This window comes from Macrobrachium nipponense, chromosome 33 (genome assembly GCF_015104395.2).
Source record: "Macrobrachium nipponense isolate FS-2020 chromosome 33, ASM1510439v2, whole genome shotgun sequence".
NCBI classification, from domain to species: Eukaryota; Metazoa; Arthropoda; class Malacostraca; order Decapoda; family Palaemonidae; genus Macrobrachium; species Macrobrachium nipponense.
This window is the reverse complement of record NC_087219.1, coordinates 61,027,000-61,046,994: the sequence shown is the minus strand read 5'-3', so window position 1 is coordinate 61,046,994 and position 19,995 is coordinate 61,027,000. Positions and strand designations below refer to the sequence as shown.

At 42.5% G+C, this 19,995-nt stretch overlaps 1 protein-coding gene across 1 annotated transcript in view; it reads left to right on the top strand.

Moving 5' to 3' along the window:
- Positions 1-13,527, top strand: part of LOC135203230 (uncharacterized) — a gene marked incomplete at its 3' end in the record, with an annotated part of 43,924 nt that extends 30,397 nt beyond the window's left edge. Inside the window, 2 exon segments of the mRNA XM_064232998.1 lie at positions 343-445; positions 13,094-13,527. Of these exon segments, the coding sequence (XP_064089068.1) occupies positions 343-445; positions 13,094-13,527 (537 nt within the window).
- Positions 13,528-19,995: the final 6,468 nt, after the last annotated feature.

Genomic DNA, 19,995 nt, shown 5'->3' with positions numbered 1-19,995 from the left:
AATCTTTTTCCTGATTTTTAAACTGTCTTTCTTTGAAAGAAAAATTTTTTTCTTCCTTTTTAGATTTTTTTTTTACCTTGAGGCTGGAAAGAGCTTTAGGTTGTCTGTCTATAGGACTTGCTTTCATAAAAATTTGTATGCCATAGTCAGTATATGTTCATTTATATGTTTATAATGGGATTATGGTGAAGTGAATTATGATTTAAATGGTTTGTTGCAACAGTATAAGTGAATAATTGTCCTCTGATCTGTTTTGCGTAATTTCTTCATATGTATATATTTTTATATACTGTACATATATTTGTACTGTAGCTTTAGCTTCATAGCTTGTCCTTCTTCCAGGTCAATGTACGACAGGCAAATTTGGCATCCTTGTTGAAAACAGCAGAATGTCTCAAAATAAAGGGTTTAGCTGTCCCAGAAGCAGCAGTGAACTCACCACCATGTAAGTATATACCCTATAATGTGTTTGCATTCCTAAAATGTCAAAGTAGTATTAGTAGTAGTAATTGATCCAATATTTTTCCCCTGCATCAACGGTCCAGGGGATTTACTAAATGGCCTGTCTGACATTTCGTCTCACTGTTGTTTTCTTGATTTGTAGTGTGATAATGATTTTTTCACAGTGATAATTAACATAGGAGAAACTTAACATGATTTTGGATGCTTTACTAGGTGGTCAACAGGTGAGTATTTGTTTGAAAGAATTTGGAATATTGTTGCCAAATTGATTTTATGAGAATCTTCTTCTGTTTACAGTTATTTTTATGTTTACAGTTATTAAAGTGATTTAAAAAATATTTGCAAATAATTTGAACTTACCTGATCTTGTATAAGAAGTAAAAGTTGCAAGCACTTGAGATTTATTGTTCACTTTACAAGTTTTTTATTTTTTATTTTGTTACACTTCATGAGTAATATGACATCCACTCTTTTATACACTTACTTAAAAATAAACTTTCCTTACATAATAAGGAATTCGGATTTTTTGGCTTTTCTTTTGATATAAACCATGCATTTTTCCTAGGAGCTAATACTTGTAACTAACCCACACTCATTGTCATGTAAGCCCCAGACACATCCATAAGCAGGTATAGCAAAGCCTCTAACATCTAGAAGAGAATTTACTTAGGTTTTGAATCCTTCCTCGGGCCACAAAATCAAAGCTCACTCTGCTCTTTTATTTTTGAAAGCAAATCATTGTTGTCATGTCTTAATGGCTGGCATTTGGAGGTGACAAATAACTTTTGAGTGCTTGTATTTTAGGGAAGTGACACAGTTGATTAACTTACGGCAGGTAGGACCTTTTTCAGTTGAGGTTCTGGAGGTGGTAGACTAGTCATCATCAGTACATTAATCATATTTTCATATCCCATTATGATATTCTTCGAGATTTAGACTTTCAGGGGTAATTCCCTTCCATATCTTATAATGGGTAAATGCTTTGTCCTTTCCAGGAATATGCCATGGATTACTTACATACACTCCTAAAGAAGGGTTTCTGCTTTATGAATATGGCTTTACTTATTTTAAAGCTTTGAATTCTTTTACTTATCTCAATCCCAAAAGCTTTCAAATGGACATTTAACAGCTCGGTCCTTTTCACCTAAATGTGATAATGGCTAATTTAAATACTAACTAGCTGACCTACCTGGTGCCTGGGAAAACTGTGACTGACAGGCTACGGTTAGGGGAAGGGAAGAGGGAGGGGAAGTGGAAGGAAGAGGGATGGGGAAGGGGAGGGAGATAGAAGGGAAGGGGAGGGGAATGGAAAGAAGGGAGGAGAGATGGGGTGGCAGAATTTGGAAGGGGAGAGGGATGGGAGTGTGAGGGGAAGATAGAGGGGGAGGGAAGGGGAAGGGGAAATCATGTTTCTGTATTAGAAGAGAAAAATCATCTCTGCTGAATATAGCAATAGTCAGACCTTTTATCGATTGTGTGAAATAAACTGCACAGCAAAACGGAAAAGAATCGTGACAGGATCTGTCTTCAGCAAACTGCACATATTTGTGGATTCAGTACAGTAGTACCTCGACTTCGAAGTTACTCCTTTCCAGAAGGCTGTTCGAAGTACGAATTGTTCGAAATGTGAAACAAATATCCCCATAAGAAATAAAGGGAATCAGGATAATTGGTTCCAGCCAACCCAAAAAGGCCCCCTTTTCACTTTTTTTTTCTATTATTTGTGTTCAAAAGTTAAATTAAGAGTATAAAATAAGGAAACAGTACGTTATATGAAGTAAAATTTTCTCAATTTTATTTTTTCTATGTATTATTTACGAACTGTTTGGTAAAAATGGCGCCGGCTGGCTGGGGGATGGTGTGAGGGGAGACGGGAACCCTTTGAGCAAACCGTATTGGTTGCAGTATGCAAAGGTTGATAAAATCAGTTTTATTCACATATTGGGTACAAAGATAATCGAAGGAATTGATAGTGTGTGTGTGTCCAATTGAGAGAGAGAGAGAGAGAGAGAGAGAGAGAGAGAGAGAGAGAGAGAGAGAGAGATTGGTTTTACACTTGGATCTTAAGTGCATGAAACAGATTAATTATGCCACAATACATCAACTTAATGTTGGCAAATGGCAGACTTTTAAAACGAACATGAGGATTTTGCAAACAAATACTAAGTAATAAGTCAAGAATGCAAGAAAAGGAAAGAGAGATAAAATAACTTTTCACAAGGAAGCCGTTTCAACAAACAGTCGAAGGCATGCAGAGCTGAAAGCGGTGCCAGTTCGTTTTTCACAGAGCAGAGTTATACTTGTATAGTAGTAAAATATCGTAATAAGCATTTGTCACCAGATTGGTATTTTACCGTAACAAAAATAAAAGTGATTTGGGAAAATCGAGTGTAAGTGACAGAAATGGGCAAATTATCATCCCAGATCAGCTAAGTCAGTGGGAAGCAGAGCCGTTCTCTCTCTCTCTCTCTCTCTCTCTCTCTCTCTCTCTCTCTCTCTCTCTCTCTCTCTCTCTCTCTCTCTCTCACAGCGCACGCACCGAACACTGACTTGAGCAAGCTTTTTTTTCTATGGTATGCATTTGTTTTCATGATTAGTCATTGTTAAATTTATTGTGGAATAATTTTATTTTTTATGTGAATTGGTAATGCTTTTACGTACATATTAGAGTAAAGATTTTACTGTCTCTTCTCTCCTCAACAATACCACTACGCATAATAACTTGAAATCTTTCATTCATTTATTCCTCAAAAATATAAATGCTCCCTCCCTCTTCATCAAGTTAGCTGTGTATCACCGCAATGACGAAAGATTTTGTTAATCATTTATGCTAAATTTTATTGTAAAAAGCATTGTTCTCTCATCTACCATTTTCATACAATCAACTTACCTGTCAGATATATACATAGCTAAGACTCCGTCGTCCCCGACAGAAATTCAAATTTCGCGCCACTCGCTACAGGTAGGTCAGGTGATCTACCGGCCTGCCCTGGGTGGCAGGACTAGGAACCATCCCCGTTTTCTATCATATTTTCTCTGTCGCCGGTGGTATCAACATTGTTGTTATTACCTCCTGACTTGGATTCTTTTCAACATTTTGATCAACGTTTTTCGACTTTTGGTGACGTATTTGGATCGTGTTTTGGCATTCGCTACTGTGGACTGTTTTTGGAATAACTCTTTTGGATTTTTCTCAGGATGTCTGATTCTAATGTGAGTGTGAGAATGTGTGTGAATGTAGGCTGCAGGGTGAGGATACCGAAAGCTTCGGTTGATCCTCACACTGTATGCCGTAAATGTAGGGGGGTGCAGTGTTCTGCTATTAACACTTGTAAGGAATGCGAGAGTTTGAATGCAGAAGAATGGAAGACTTGACTTCTTATTTGAAGAAGTTAGAGAGGGATAGAGTTAGAAGACTGAAAGGTGTGAATTCAAGGCCTATTGAGCCTTTCAATGATAATTCTAACCCTACTTCTGGAGATTCTCCCTATAAATCTCATTCTCAGAGTGTCTTTTCGGATTCGGCATCGGAAATCGCCAATCTGAAAGCGACGATTCGAGACATGAAGTCCAAGATGGCGGACTCGAAAGGTAAGGCTAGTGATAGTGAAAAGTTTAGTGAAGTGAGCCCTATCAGTGTTGTGGAGGGGGCGTTTGATCGCTCCCTGCGGCGCTCCCAGGGACCTAGACCTCTTCCAAGCTCACATGCCCAGAGGAGAAGGAAAGTCGAAAGCCTTAAGGAGGTCGTGGGGAATCCTCCCCAATGGTCAGACGTCCCTTCAGCTAGCTTTGCTTCATGGCAGCCAGCTCAAGGGGCGCTACAGGAAAAGCGTCCTTCGCGAGTGTTTCTCGTCCTCTCCCTCTCCCTCACCTAAACGAGGGTGGAAGGAGTTCGAAGCTTATCGAGCACCGCTGAAGCGTCATATGAAGCAAGACATTGATTCTAGCCCGGAGCGCTTCTCGGATGACGCCCCGTCTGCTATTAAGAAGGCGAAGGTGGCGTCAACGTCACCTGACGCTTATGAGGAAGTACCCCACCCCATCATGCTTCTTCCCCGAGTGATGACGAAGGGCGTCAGGCACTAGACGTAGGAGAAGCGTCAAGGAAGATCATTATGGCGGTGCAAGAACAACTGTCTTCTCTTGTGGGAGTTTTAGCGCCCCGTCGGAAGGACGTGACGCTTCCTATTAAGAAGTCTCGTCCTCTCGCACCCTGCTCGGAAGACGTCTTTAGAAGTGAAGCGTCAAATCAAGAGGATCTTAGACGTTGACGCTCCGTCCAAGATTGTGACGCCGGAGTAGGAAGCCCTTAGAAAGCGAAGCGTCCTTCCAGAAACGCGAAGCGTCATCTAAAACGGTCAAACCAAGAGGACGTCATACATGACGCTCGGAGAGCGGGAAGCGTCATACATGACGTCTTCTAAAGCGCGAGAGAAGCCGCAGGTTGTGACGCCTTCCAAGTCGATCAGAACGGGAAAAAGGCAAAAGACTTTCATTCCCTTAGCCCCTCTCCGATCAGGGAGTTTGTCTCCCCAGAAGAGGAAAGTTCTGAAAGGAGAACAGAAAACTCAGGATTATCACGAGTTCGAACGAAACTCGGAGGATGACGATCTTGGAAGAGAGGGCTTGTCCAACTATAAGGTGTTGACAACCATGCTTCTGGAGGAATACGGAGACGAGTTGACTCCGGCTGCTCCTCCTTCTCCGCGCTCGCTCTTTTCGAGTGGCGAAGGCGAAGAAGACTTCGTCTTTTCTGAAGATGAAGCCCACCATCTCGATGAAGCGGGCTTTACACGCCTTAGACGCCTGGATGAAGTCGAAGAAAGACTTAACCAGGACAGTATTTTGCATGCCTCCAGCAAGGTTAGCTGGGAAAAGAGGCATATGGTACAAGACGGGGGAGGATATGAGGGTATCGCTCTCCCTTCTACTACAGAGGCAGACTTTTCGACGTTAGTTGACGCTTCAAGGCGTCCTAGTCTTAATTCTGCCCGCATTACTTGGAGTATTTCGGAACTGGATCATCTCCTCAAGGGACTTTTCCATGTATTGGAAGTATTCAACTTCTTAGATTGGTCCCTTGGGGTGATGTCCAAGAAAGCTCACGATTCGCCAGGAATCGAACCTGAAGCCCTGTTATGCATTTTGTCGTGCATCGACAAAGCAGTACAGGATGGATCTTTGGAAGTCTCTGCATTATTTGGAGCAGGTCCTTTTTGAAGAAAAGGACAGTGTATGGCGCCTTCTTAACAAAGGCAGTCTCGCATGCGCAGAGGGCAAGCTCTGCTATATGCACCTCTTTCGGACTATTTGTTTCCTTTTTTCTAAGTTAGTGAAGGACGTAGCTCAACTCTTTAACTGAGAAGGCGACACAGGATCTTCGACGCAGTCAGCTAGGAAGAAGAAACCTGCTTTAGTGTCGGACAAGAAAAGAACCTAGCACTTCTAGGCAGCCCTTTCGAGGTGGTCCGATCTCCAGACCTCCCGCAAGAAGGAAGGCTCCAGAGAGAAGAGGTAGGTCCGCCTTTCGTCCCTTTAAAAAGGGCAAATGAAACATTTCTCCTCCAAACACCAGTAGAGTGCCAGGCTCCTGGAATTCGTGGAAGCCTGGACACTGATAGACGCAGACGCATCTTCACTAAAGATCATAAGGAAGGGATATCGTATCCCTTTCCTGAATACTCCGCCCTAACGTCAATACCAAGGGAACTATCAGCCAAGTACAAGGATCCTGTGCTGAGGGATACTCTTCGATCGATGGTGGAACAAATGTGGGACTAACGAGTGCAGTAGAACTAGTACTGGATCAAAACTCCCCGGGGTTTTACAATCGCCTTTTTCTTTTTTAGTGGCGAAAGCCTCGGGAGGCTGGAGACCAGTACTAGACGTCAGCGCTCTGAACAAATTTGTTCAGAAGGAGAAGTTCTCCATGGAGACTTCTGCTTCAGTCCTAGCGTCATTACGACAAGGAGATTGGATGGTGTCTCTAGATCTCCAAGACGCCTACTTTCACGTCCCGATCCACCCTTCATCGAAGAAGTACCTCCGTTTCATGACGGGGGGAAGGATCTTTCAGTTCAGAGCCTTGTGTTTCGGCCTGTCCACAGCTCCTCAGGTCTTCACAAGCCTGATGAGGAATGTGGCGAGATTTCTTCATCTCAAAGGAGTGAATGTCTCGATGTACCTAGTAGCGACTGGCTCATCAGGGCCAGATCGGAGAGACAGTGTTTGGAGGACCTAAAGTAACTCTGGATTTGACCAAGGCGTTGGGATTGCTTGTGAACCTCGAGAAGTCTCAGATGACCCCAGACAAGACCTAGTCTATCTGGGGATTCGGATGGATTCTCGGGGTTTTCGAGTTTTTTCCTTCGCAAGAGAGAACCGCAAAGGTTTGAGGATAATCTCTCTCTTCTTAGAGAAACAGCAAACGTCAGCGAGGGAATGGTTGAGCCTTCTGGGGACGCTTTCCTCGCTGGAACAATTCTTCCCTTCTCGGAAGACTTCATATCCGTCCACTTCAATTCTTCCTCAAGAAGTCTTGGAGCTGGAAAAACGGACAACTGTCGGACGTTTTTTCCCATTCCAGTGGAATAAAAGGCACACCTACAGTGGTGGTTGCTGCCTCTGGAAGAGAACAAAGGGATCTCTCTAAGATCACAGAACCCAGACCTAAGTGTTGTTCTCCGACGCGTCGGAGACGGGTTGGGGTTGGGGACGACATTAGGCTCGGAAGAAGTGTCAGGCACCTGGGAACCAGCACAGGTGTCCTGGCACATAAATTGCAAAGAGCTCTTCGCCGTACACCTGGCTTTGAAGAGCCTAGAACCTCTGGTGAGAGACAAGGTAGTACAAGTAAACGTGGACAACACCACCGCACTTGCCTACATTCGGAAACAGGGAGGGACACACTCCTCGTTCCTTTACGAACTCACGAGGGACCTATTACTGTGGACGTCTCACAGGAACATCTCCCTGCTGACAAGGTTCGTACAGGAGTAAGGAATGTGAGGGCGGACAGGCTCAGCAGGAGGAACCAGGTCCTTCATACAGAATGGACTCTGCACGAGGAAGTATGTCGCGATCTCTGGTCTCTGTGGGGAACTCCTCATGTGGATCTATTCGCAACATACATTTCAAAAAGGCTCCCAGTGTTTTGCTCGGTCGTGGAAGACCCAAGAGCAATTATGGTAGACGCCTTCCTGCTAGACTGGTCTCGATGGACGTGTACGCTTTTCCCCCATTCAAAATCCTGGGGTTAGTATTGAAAAAGTTTGTGGCGTCAAAAGAGACGAGGATGACTTTAATAGCCCCCTTTTGGCCGGCCCAGGAATGGTTCACGGAGGTGGTAGAGTGGATCGTAGACTTTCCAAGATCCCTACCAGGAAGGACGGATCTTCTCAAACAACCACACTTCAAGAGGTACCATCAAAACCTCCCCGCTCTCGCTCTGACTGCCTTTCGACTATCGAAAGACTTGTCAGAGCGAGAGCTTTTCCTCGCGAAGTGGCAAGCGCGATCGCGAGAGCTCGCAGAACCTCCACTTCGAAAGTATACCAGTCGAAGTGGGAGGTCTTTAGAAGGTGGTGTAGAGCCAAGAAGTTGTCCTCCTCCTCTACCTCTATAGCGGAAATTGCTGATTTCTTGCTATTCCTGAGAGTAAAATCGCATCTAGCCGTATCCACAATAAAGGGATACAGGAGTATGCTCTCGGCTGTATTCAGGAACAGAGGTTTAGATCTGGCAAATAACAAAGATCTCCACGATCTCATAAGATCTTTTTGAGACGTCAAGTCTAAGGAACCAGTACCTCCGAACTGGAACTTGGACGTAGTCCTCAAATATCTGTCTTCGGATAGATTTGGAGGCCTCCACATCAGGCCTCATTTAGAGACGTAACTAGAAAATGCCTATTTCTTTTATCGTTAGCGACGGCAAAAAGAATTAGTGAGTTACAAGCTCTGCAGGATAAAGTAGGATTCAAGGGAGACTCGGCGATTTTGCTCGTTTGAAGACTCTGTTTTAGCGAAAAACGAGAATCCCACGAATCCCTGGCCTAGGTCATTCGAAATCAAAGGAATGTCTAGTCTAGTAGGCAGAGAAGCAGAGAGGTCTCTATGCCCTGTTAGAGCTCTGAAGTTCTATCTTCAGAGGAAGCGTCAGTTGGGAGGCTCTAGACAAGGTCTTTGGTGCGCGGTAAAAGACCCCACAAGACTGATGTCAAAGAACGCTCTAGCGTTCTTTGTAAGAAACGTCATTACGGACGCTCACAAGGTCTGTCCGGACGAACAATTACAACTTCTGAGGGTAAAAGCTCATGAAGTACGAGCGGTTGCGACGTCTCTCGTTTTATAAGAATATGTCGCTTAAAAACATATTAGATACGACATATTGGAGATGCAACTCGGTATTTGCATCTCATTACTTGAAAGACGTGCGTGTGACGTATGAGAAGTGCTTTTCTCTAGGTCCTATCGTATCGGCAGATACGATTCTGGGTACGGGAGTCGACACCAATCCTTAAAATGTATATACTGTTCTTCTGTTTGGATATGGTCGAGAATCTCTTCGAACAATGGAGGATTCAGGCTCGCACGGGCGGCCGTCTATGTTGTTCATAAGAGAATTCTCGTCATATCCAATTAGTTGAGTATAATTTTTTTTTTTTTGAAAAATTATGTATTGCGTGCGTAGTGGTTTTGAGTTACGGTTGTTGTGACGAGTTCGGGGATAACTCGTAACAATCCTTAGTTCTAACACATGGTTAGGATCAGGTGGTCGGGATTGGTTGTGTGCTCCTTCATAAGGTGTATTGTCATATAAGTGGATCAGCACCCATTGACAAAGTCCTTTTAGGCTCTGCTGAGTAAGTGGGTAAGACCCCATCGGCAGACCCACAAGAACTCTTGGCCATAGATCACATATCTCGCTAAAGTTTCTTGAGGTGATGCAGACTACTGGGCAAACACCCACCAAGTCTACCACCTATCAGGTAGGAACCAAGGTTTTATTTATACCTACAACATATGTTGTTTACCTGTCTATTCCATATAGTAGCTGTCTCTTACCCTCCACCGAAGGGTGCCAATCAGCTATGTATATATCTGACAGGTAAGTTGATTGTATGAAAATGATATTGTTATGTTACAATAAAGTTTCATACATACTTACCTGGCAGATATATACAATTAAAGGCCCACCCAGCCTCCCCGCAGGAGACAGGTGGAAGAGAGAAAATATGATAGAAAACGGGGATGGTTCCTAGTCCTGCCACCCAGGGCAGGCCGGTAGATCACCTGACCTACCTGTAGCGAGTGGCGCGAAATTTGAATTTCTGTCGGGGACGACGGAGTCTTAGCTATGTATATATCTGCCAGGTAAGTATGTATGAAACTTTATTGTAACATAACAATATCATTTTTTAATATTGTTTAACTAGACTGTCTCACTCAGTGCACCGAACACTGGCTTAATTAAGACTATTTTATTTTATTTTTTTTCCTGTATTGCATTTGTTTGTTTTCATATTTTATCATTGCATTAAATTCATTAGGAAATTCCCTTTTTATGTGAATTGTTATTGCTTTTACAAAAATACAATAATATTTTAACTCTCTCATCTGCTTCTCACCTCAACATATCAATGCTCCCTCGTTTAGTCTCAAGTCAGCTGGGCGTGACGTCACCGCTGTTACGTACGATTTTATACATCTTTTATGCTAAATGCTATATTGAAAGCTATATTTTATATTAAAATGCTATATTTTATTTATTTTGTTGAATATTGTTATCATTAAACTATATATTGTAAATGAAAAAAAAATTGACAGTTTAGCGTGTAAGACCCAGTAGGCCATCGAATACAAGTATAAACTAGATAATCAGGCAGTTCAAAGTACGAGCATTTGTTTGACAAACGAGGTAACACTGTATATATGAATGTACTGCCAACTCACTACTGTATTATACTACAGAAACTCCCCCTCCCTTCCCCATACCTGTAGCCTGTCATTCACAGTTTTCCGGGGCAGCACTGGGTAGGTCAGTTAGTGCTATATATAAGTCTATAAACCATCCTTGATCAAAGCCCTATCAGATCGATTTTGTTTGGTTTAGCCATGATTGAATAACAGACATTTTTAAGGTACTACATATACTCATCAAGGCTATTCAATTATTATATAAATTAAAAATGTTGCAGTATAAATATAGTGGTCCCCCTGTATTTGCAGGGGATGCGTACCAGACCCCCTCATGAATAGTTAGCACCCGCAAATGTTTGGAACCCTTATAAAAATGCTAAAAACAGCCTATTTTGTTAGTTAAAACTCAAAAAAAACCCTTAAAATTTTATACTTATTTTTTTAATAATTTTATCACAAAAAGTGCATTTTATGATGAAATTGATAAAAAACCCAGGAATTTGTGGATATTTCTCATAGAAAAATACTGCGAATGTGCGAATTTTCCGTGAATAATGTGGGGAAACGTTCCCGAGAGAAATCCGCAAATGTGTGAGTCCGTGAAATCGGGGGTCCACTGTATAAGCACAGTTTATTGCCAATGATACCTTTTTGTTAAACTCAAAGCTATACACCATCAAAAAGAAATGTAATTTACCTATACAGTATACATAATTGTGTATCATCTAATCTTGTGTGTCCTGCATTCCATAAAATTTTGTCCCAAAACATGATTTCATCATATATATTGTTTCTAGTGCAAGATGCATTTTTGGTAGATTATACGAGGCTATGCTTAATGTGTGATTTCTCTTTCTGTAGATTATACTGGCTTAGGCTTTCCATGCCTATCCTAATTTTGGTAGAGGCCATTGATAATGTATATTATTTCTAAGTTAGGTTTTAACTAATAAATAGGTTTATAAGCAAAAGGATTGGTAGGTTATATGCAGATCTTCATACAGTTGGACAGGCTTAAAATTGTTATTGTTTGTCTAAGAATTCATGTCTCTTTATTATATTAACAACTACTTGTTGTTGTGTGCAAGACACTGGCATAAACAACACCAAATACTGACATCAACAACTGAATCGAGAAACGTCTGTTTTCCTGTTTAGCTACTGTAAAGTATTGTTACTGTTGTTGACTTGTTAAAGACTTGCTACTTTTCAGTGGTGATTTCCATAGACAAAAAGGAAATAAAAGTTGTATGCCACTAAATTTAAGGTTGTAACTGTGGTTGAAGAAGTGAGTACTGTGCAGGCTTCAAAACGTTTTGGAAGAGGCAAATGCAATCTCCTAAACTAAAGAAGTCACACCTTTACTTCCTTTAATTTGTTGTACACACATATGAATAAAGTAAGTTCCAGTTTTAGACTCAACTTTAATAATTTACAAGAAAATGTTTTTCCAAAATAAGTTTCAATTAGCAATGAATGGCAGTGATGGTGTCAGTAAAATGCAATCAGCTGATGATTTGAAGAATGTAAATATTATCAGAATGCAGATGGTGCACTATTTTTGTATTTGAAGAATGTAAATATTATCAGAATACAGATGGTGCACTATTGTTGTTTATGAATTATATTATGATAATATAACAGTACAGTGGTCCCCCCGTATTCGCGGGGATGCGTACTAGACCCCCCCGTGAATAGATAGAACCCGCGAATAGTTGGAACCCCTATAAAAATCTGAAATCAGCCTATTTTTTTAGTTAAAACTCAAGAAAACCTACTAAAAATTCTCATACTTGGTTGTTTTAATAGTTTTATCACAAAAAGTGCATTTTATGATGAAATTGATAAAAAAACCCAGGAATTTGTGGATATTTCTCAGAAAAATACCGCGAATATGCGATTTTTCCGCAAATAATGCAGGGAAATGTTCCCGAGAGAAATCCGCGAATGTGTGAGTTTGTGAATCCAGAGAACGCGAATATGGGGGTCCACTGTAATGTAAGTTTAATTAAAATAAAAATAATATTTATAAAACTGTATTATTTGTCTTGAATTTAGATATCTGTCATGTAACAACCTGACCAATGCCAATAGTTTCTCTCTCTCAAAATACACGGGAAGATGCATTAGCAACTATCTGGTAGACATTACAGGTGCCTCACACTGAGGGACCTGGGGCAACCCGAACAAGACGTAAGGTCTCTCTCTCTCTCTCTCTCTCTCTCTCTCTCTCTCTCTCTCTCTCTCTCTCTCTCTCTGTGCAGGTTAAAAATATTGGCAGAATAGGTGCACAGAGCAAATTTCAACTCAGGGTGACCAAGGGGAGGGCTCTGATCACAGTTTCAACTTGCAACCCTGTCTTCATATCTCAGATGTTCAGAAGTAGGGTGGTGACTGTACGAATAAGGAAAGTGAGACATTTAACTACTGGGGATGCGTGGATCTGTTTGCACTTGTGTGGGGCTCCCACAGTGCTTCTTGTTAAATGAAAATTTGGAAGGGACTGGGGTATTCCAAGAGCACAATGTCAGCTAATTATAAAAAAGGGTTTGTAAGGAGTATTTGTGGGGGGAGAGGAGAGGGGCTGGTTACTACTGGGTTTAAATTTAAAAAAAAAATATTGTTCATTTTTATCAACTTTTAGAATTACAAGAGAAACTAGTAGTATAGGTGTTTGTTTATACTAATATTGCCTTGTGTATGCTTCTTAGGTGTGAAGCGACAACAGGACTTTTCTACCCATGAAAGCACACCAGTGAAAAAGAAGAGGAAGAAGAAGACTTCTGTAAGAAATTCTCCTATTCCAAGTGGAAATGAATTTCATTCTGAATCCTTACCAGTATCAATTGCAGCACCACAACAGGATTTTCCTACAATATCAATCCCAGATACAAACCCTTCTCTTACAAATCTAGCTCTTACTCCTTCAATTCCCTTGACGGTACCTTTGAAAGTAACCGTACCCACATCGGACGGGGAGAAAGCTAGCCAAAAATCAGGTTGGCTCCAGATTGTTTCTTCGATGCGGCATGGAAATGAGACGGCGCAAGTGAATTCTCAAGCAAATGAGTCCTTTTCATCAAGGAAGTCTAAGCCTTCGCCACGTAGTGCAGCTTTGGATGTCCTTGCCAGCAATTTTCTCCAGGTAAAGGTGGTAATTGTATTCATTTTGTCCAAAGTTGTCATTCCATTGGTTTACTGTTTACTGTTTTGGTGCTTATTGGTGCCGATAACTGGTTAATGATGCCTCTGTTAAGTATGTATCAGCAGCAATAAACGGAAGTCTGTGCATTTCGGCACTGAAAATCGCTAATTTTCACCGCTAGTCAACCCTGAGGCTACTGATAACCAGGGACTGTCTGTGCTTGGTAAATTACATATATAAAAATGACATTTTGTTCATGACACTTACCTGTCAGATATATATATAGCTGTATTCTCCGAAGCCCGACAGAATTTCAAAACTCCCAGCACACGCAGTGGTCGGCCAGGTGGTTAGTACCCATTCCCGCCGCTGGGAGGCGGGTGTCAGGAACCATTCCTATCTTCTATTCAGATTTTCTTCTGTCGCCGGTAATGTAAACACCTGTTTTCATTACCTCCGTCTAGGATTTTGGAATTGCCGCTTAAGTATCTTGGTTGTTTTCTTTTTGGTTTATTAACTTGGATTTGCGGCTAGGCATACGCTGTCATAAATTGATTGGATTTGCGGCTAGGCATACGCTGTCATAAATTGATTTAATTTTGAATTTCTTGACATAAGAAGTCTGATTCTAGTTAGACTAGTTTCAGACTTTGTTGTCTGCAAGGGGTTAGGTGAGAATAACGAAACTTTCGATATATTCTCACTTAATATGCACGACGTGTCATCAATGTAATAAGTGTAATAATTGACTGATTCCAAAAGATGATGTATGATTCGTATGTACGCAAATTAGAGCGTAATAGAATCAGGAGGTTTTCCTCCAAGATCAGTAAATAGAGTAAACTTTATTTTGCCTAACCTTGTGGTATGGCCTACAGTGCTCGCTCTCCAATCAGTGTTGTGAGTGTAGTGATGTTGATTTAGTGCCCCTAGTGTGGTGGAGGGGGCGTCAGATCGGCCTTATAACGCCTCTAGGTCTAGACCTCTGTCGGACTCCCAGGACCACAGGGAGAGTGCATGTCGAAAGCCGAAGGAGGGTTACAAGGAACCCCCACCGATCTGGCGTCCCTTCGGCAGGACCTGAAGACGCTTCTCAGGCTGCCAAAGATCGTGCACGTGCACGAATCCTGAAGGATTGCTTCTCGTCCTCCGAGGCGTCCTACCCGTATAGGGGTTGGAGCTCTCGGAAGGACTCGCGGCCTTTAAATAGAAGCTTATTGAGGAGGACGCTTCACGTCCTCTCTCTATTGTCATGCGATTGTAATCGCCGCCTTAACAATTTGACGACTCCAACGCATGGGAGAAAGACGAAGGAAATAGGAAGAACGCTGTTAAGCGCCCAGATCGCCTTATCATTGTTACTGTGAAAAGGAAGAAGGGGTACCCTCGTCTTCTCACAGGATCAGCCCTTCTCGGTTGGCCTCGTTTTCGCCAAAAGAGGGGCAAAACACATTTACTGAAGGAAGGATTTGAGGCTGTCTGTCTGTCAAGTCAGACAGTCTTCTTCTCCTTTTCCTTGCTCGTCGCTTTCTACATCCTCGCACCCAAGAACACACAGGCGTCCTTTTGAGTGCGTTTCTGGAAGTGTCGATGAGCGTGACAGAGTACCGCAAGATGTCGCACAGGCAGCCGCCATCTTTGTCAGGAGTCGCGAACGTCCATAATACTCGTCCGGACGACGATCACCGTACATCGGCTTATGACTAGCACGCTTCATGAGCGGCGCTCCCCTTGAAGACAGGACGCTTTTGAGGACGCTTTTCGGGACGCCTCCGTATTTGATAAGCAACAGTCATGTCGAAGTTTTTACCAAGACGTTCAGGAGAAACCTTGGTTTCTTAATAAGAATCTTATCGACGTTGGGTATGAGGCGGATAGGAAATATCTACTTCCTTCCGTAAACCCTAGAGATGAACAGGAATTCTGTCTCTTCCGCGATTTTATGAGGAAATTACGAAGATTAAAGAGTTCCTGGATTAACTCCTTCCTTAAGGAGATATATATACTCTTTCTATCGTTCTATTAACGAAAACAAAAAACGACGAAGATAGTAAAAGTTTTTCCTATTTCTCTATCTGCCGGCGGCCAGGGAAAGAAGGTAGTAGAGTATCTGCTGTATGATAATACGATACGGTCAAATCATAAGCACATACCGTAGTTACTTCTTTGCTGTGGAACTCTATTACCAGTATCCTTACAGGACTTTCCTAGGAAGGACTACGCTTAAAGGGATTGTTATGACAATACCTAATTAGCTTCTAGATTTATCGAAGTCTTGTTTCGCTTAAATATACATTAATAAGAACTTCCTGAAGTTCGATAATAATTTTATAAGATTCCTTTATTGAATGGAGTAGCTGGCAACTCTGGAAGAGTAAGGCCAGACAGCTAACGGAGGCTGCTATCGCTTAGACCAACGCAGTAACCATCTATTTCTCAGTCATGAGAGGTCGGTCCTGCGGGATGGAATGACTAACCGTATCTCTCCCCTACAATCGCGGTCTTAGCCTCGGATTGAGGGGATAGTTAAGCAAACACAAATAAAATATTGTCTGCCTTTTGCTAAGAAGCTTTCAATAAGAAAGATATTACAGCCTTTCAATGCTGATTACCGTAGGTAACATTATTAAAGGAATCTAACGCAGCAGAACACTATATATTATATAATGCTCTCATGCTTACGAAAGCATGGCTTATTAGAGTACATGCTTAGTGAGAAGATGAATGTAGTAGAGAATTCACTAAGTCTACGGTATGGTCAGGTCTTATGGCCTTTCATGCATCAGGGCGCTCGACAAGATCCTCTCTGAGATGCCGTTCAGAACCCTTGGTGTTCTATGCACCAATACGCTCAGTAAGACTCTCGCGAGGACGTCTCTTGAAGACGCTCAACGTCCTACGCATTGAGACGTGAGGAAGCTTTTGCAGATGCTCGACGTCCTACACGAAGAGACGCTCATCAGGACGCTCTGGAAGACACTCAACGTCATAAACATTGATAAGCTTTTTGGAAGACGCTCGATGTCTTACACATCTGGACGCTCGCCAGGACGCTTTTGAAGACGTTCGGCATCCTACACGTCATGTCGCTCAGCAGAGCACTTACCAGGACGTTCTTCAGAACGTTAGGCGTCCTACGTTCACCAGGATTCCTGCAAGAACGGTCTTCAAGAGGGCGTCTTCGAAGAAGAGGAAGGAGTTTGGTCTCGTCAAGATGTCTACTTTGCTTTCTACGAAGGGAGCGTTCAATAGAATCCATGACTTGATGAATTCCAGAAAAACTGTAAGCAGATTTCGGTGTCATAAAACGCCTCGTCTGCTTTCGGGACTGCGCTGCCGAAGGGGAACATTAAGGTCCTACCTGTCGTAAGCCCAGTCTCTGATTAGGAATCCTGCCCCTTCCTCGATTTCTGCGGGAATCGGGAAAACTATATGCTCGAATTCCTGGATTACTTTCTGTCATGTAAATGGGTTAGTTCTCATTGACAAAGATCTTAATAACATTTTATCGCTTAAGCGGATAATCTCTCATTAACAAAATTCGAAAGAGCTCTCATTCATTAGTCAGAGGCTCATCCAGGAAAAAGACTTGTAGACTACGTCCATGAAGTCTTATGTCCAATATCATAAGAAGCTTGAACTGTCCTTTTCGATCCTCGGTTCTCACTTGATCTCCATTCGAATAATGTTAATTCGTTCTCTTGGCAAAGAGAACGAAGACAGTCGATTTCCATTCTCTCTCTCCTCCTCATCGAGGAAAGAATGTAGTAGAGAATTAGATGTTCAAGTGACTACAATACTTTCGTATTTTATCTTTGCGTCATATTACTGATGTAGGGTTCAAGTCATATACGCATATCATGGTTACCTCTACAGATGGCAACCGAAAAGACGGTTATTGTAAGTGTATTTAATCGGTCCTTCCTGCAAACTTCCAGGAGTTTCCACTGTAAGGACAACGCTAAAAGGTATTGTTACAACAACACTAACTCAGCGTCTGCATCTAGCGATTTTGTTTCGCTTAAATATGCCTGCTTGAGAATATCCTTCTGATCGATAATAGTAACAAACCTATTCCTTCGTAGAAGAGAGTAGCTGGTAACTCAGGCAGATTAGTGCGAGACGAGAGGTTGCTGTCATTGTGGATGACGCAGTATATTTAATCGGTACTCCAGGCAACTTTCCAGGAGTTTCCGATTTAACATTGGTTAATTAAGCGTAATGTTACGACAACACAAAATCAGCTTCTGTATTAGCGAATTCTGTTTTGCTTAAATATGCCAACTTGAGAGTTTCTGTTTCAAATAATGGAAAATCTATTCCTTAGATGAATAGAATAGCTGGCAACTCGGCATAAGACTGCGAGAAGGTGAACATAAGCTGCTGCCTGTAACTGTCACAGTGTCACCAACTCAGTATCAGGTAGCTCGTTGTTATGCCGGTTGGTACGTCTCTCTCTCCCGCGGGATTGATTGACGAACCATATCTCTACCTACAATCATGACTTTCGCCTCGGGTTGAGGGATTTCTAGTAATCATGAATAAACACGACTTCCTTTTGCTAAGAAATTTTCAGCAGAGATATCTCTTAGACCTGTTCAGCGCTGCTTACCGCACTGTAACAGAATTCTGTACGAGTCTACCGCGGCATAGCACTATAATAATGCTCTCCTGCTTATGCAAAAGCGCAGCCTTATTAGGAAGGAAGCATGCCTTAGTGAGGGAATGGATGAGTCTGCTGGGGGTAGGGATCATTTCCTCACTGGAGAAGCTTGTTTCCCTGAATAGACTGCAATTCAGACCTCTACAGTTTTTTCCTACAGGAGAACTGAAATAACATCAAAGATCTAGAAATAATTCTAAACATCTCTCAATGGGTTGACGATCACTCAGGTGATACCGAGAGGGTGCCAGGCATCCGGACAGAGGTACAGAGGGGTCCTGGCACGTAATCTAAGAGAATTGAAGCAATTTGGTTGGCTCTCCAGTTCCTCGAAGAGGTGAGTTTTTGGTCGATTGGTCCAAATCATTTCAGATAATTTCGCAGCTCTCTCATATCCCAAGAAGAGAGAGATGGTTATCGACATAGGCATAGAACGTAACGATCCTCAAGAGGTTCGTTTACACTATTGCACGTCCGTGCGGATCTTCTCGATCGACGGCAGCAACTACTGACGTCTGAGTTAATCCTCGCTTAGAAGTATGTCGAGGAGTTGTGAGACTTTGAGACGTCCTTTCGTAGATTTCTTCGCAATATTGAAGACGAAGAAGCTTCCTCTACGTTGCTCCCTTATTCTCGATCCGAGAGCGGTAGCAATAGACGCCATCATATAGTATGGAATGGGGATAGTTGGTTAGTCTCTTTTCCTTTTCCCCTATTCAAAAGCTTAGGAAATATGTAAAGATAATCGCTGGCGTCAGAGGGAGCGAGAAAGACGCTGATCGCCCCATGTTGGCCTTCGAGAGGCTGGATTCACAGAGGTCAGTCCTTCAGAGAGCACTTTCCAAGGACCCTTTCCCGAGAGAATCGGTCTACTCTAACAGCCTCACTTCGAGAGGTGCCTAAAAACCTCTCCGCTCTGAGTCTGATGCGTTCAGACTGTCGAGAAGCGAGAGGATCTTCAAGATTAATTACAAGTCTCATTGCCAAAGCAAAGCAGTGCTGCATATTTTGCAGTGTACCAATCGGAGTGGGCCGATTCTGGAGATAGTGCAGGAAGAATGACTGTTCCTCCACCTCCACCTCTGTGAATTACTTTGCCGTCTTCTCGTCTGAAGTATGGGATAAGCTAACAGTCCCAACGATGTAGAATACGGAAATATGTTGTTGACGGCCTCTAGGCTCAGAGATTCGGATCTGTCAAACACAAAGCCTTCACGATCTTTGAGGTCTGCGGAAATCTTGAAATGGTCTAGATCGAAGCTTCCGGCATGGAACTTAGACGTAGTCTGAAGTTCCTGATGTCAAAGCATTTCGAACCTCTCCTTTCTGTAAACTTAATACACGTGACCAGAAAGGCCAATTTTCTAACCACTCTAGCTACGGCAAAGTCGGTTAGTGAGGTTTTAGCCATCATCAGAGGTTTTGGCTTTAGAGGACATAATTCGGTGTCCTCTAAGCCTTCCGTTCTTGCTAAGAACGAAAACCCGTCTAACCCTTGGCCCAGAGGCCTGGAGATCAAGGGGATGGCACAAATTATTGGGCAAGAGCCACAGAGAGTCCTGTGCCCTGTCGGGGCTCTCAAGTTTTATCTTGATAAAACTAAAGAAAGTCGAGGTCATTCGGACAATCTGTGGTGTTCCGTAAAAAGACCAGACTTGCCCATGTCGAAGAACGCCCTGGCATTATTTTTAAGGAGTCTTTCTAAGAGGCTCATTCGTCATGTTTGAACAAAGATTTGAAAACTTTTAAAGTAAATGCTCACGAGGTGAGGGCGTGGCCTCGGAAGCATTTCAACAGAGCATGGC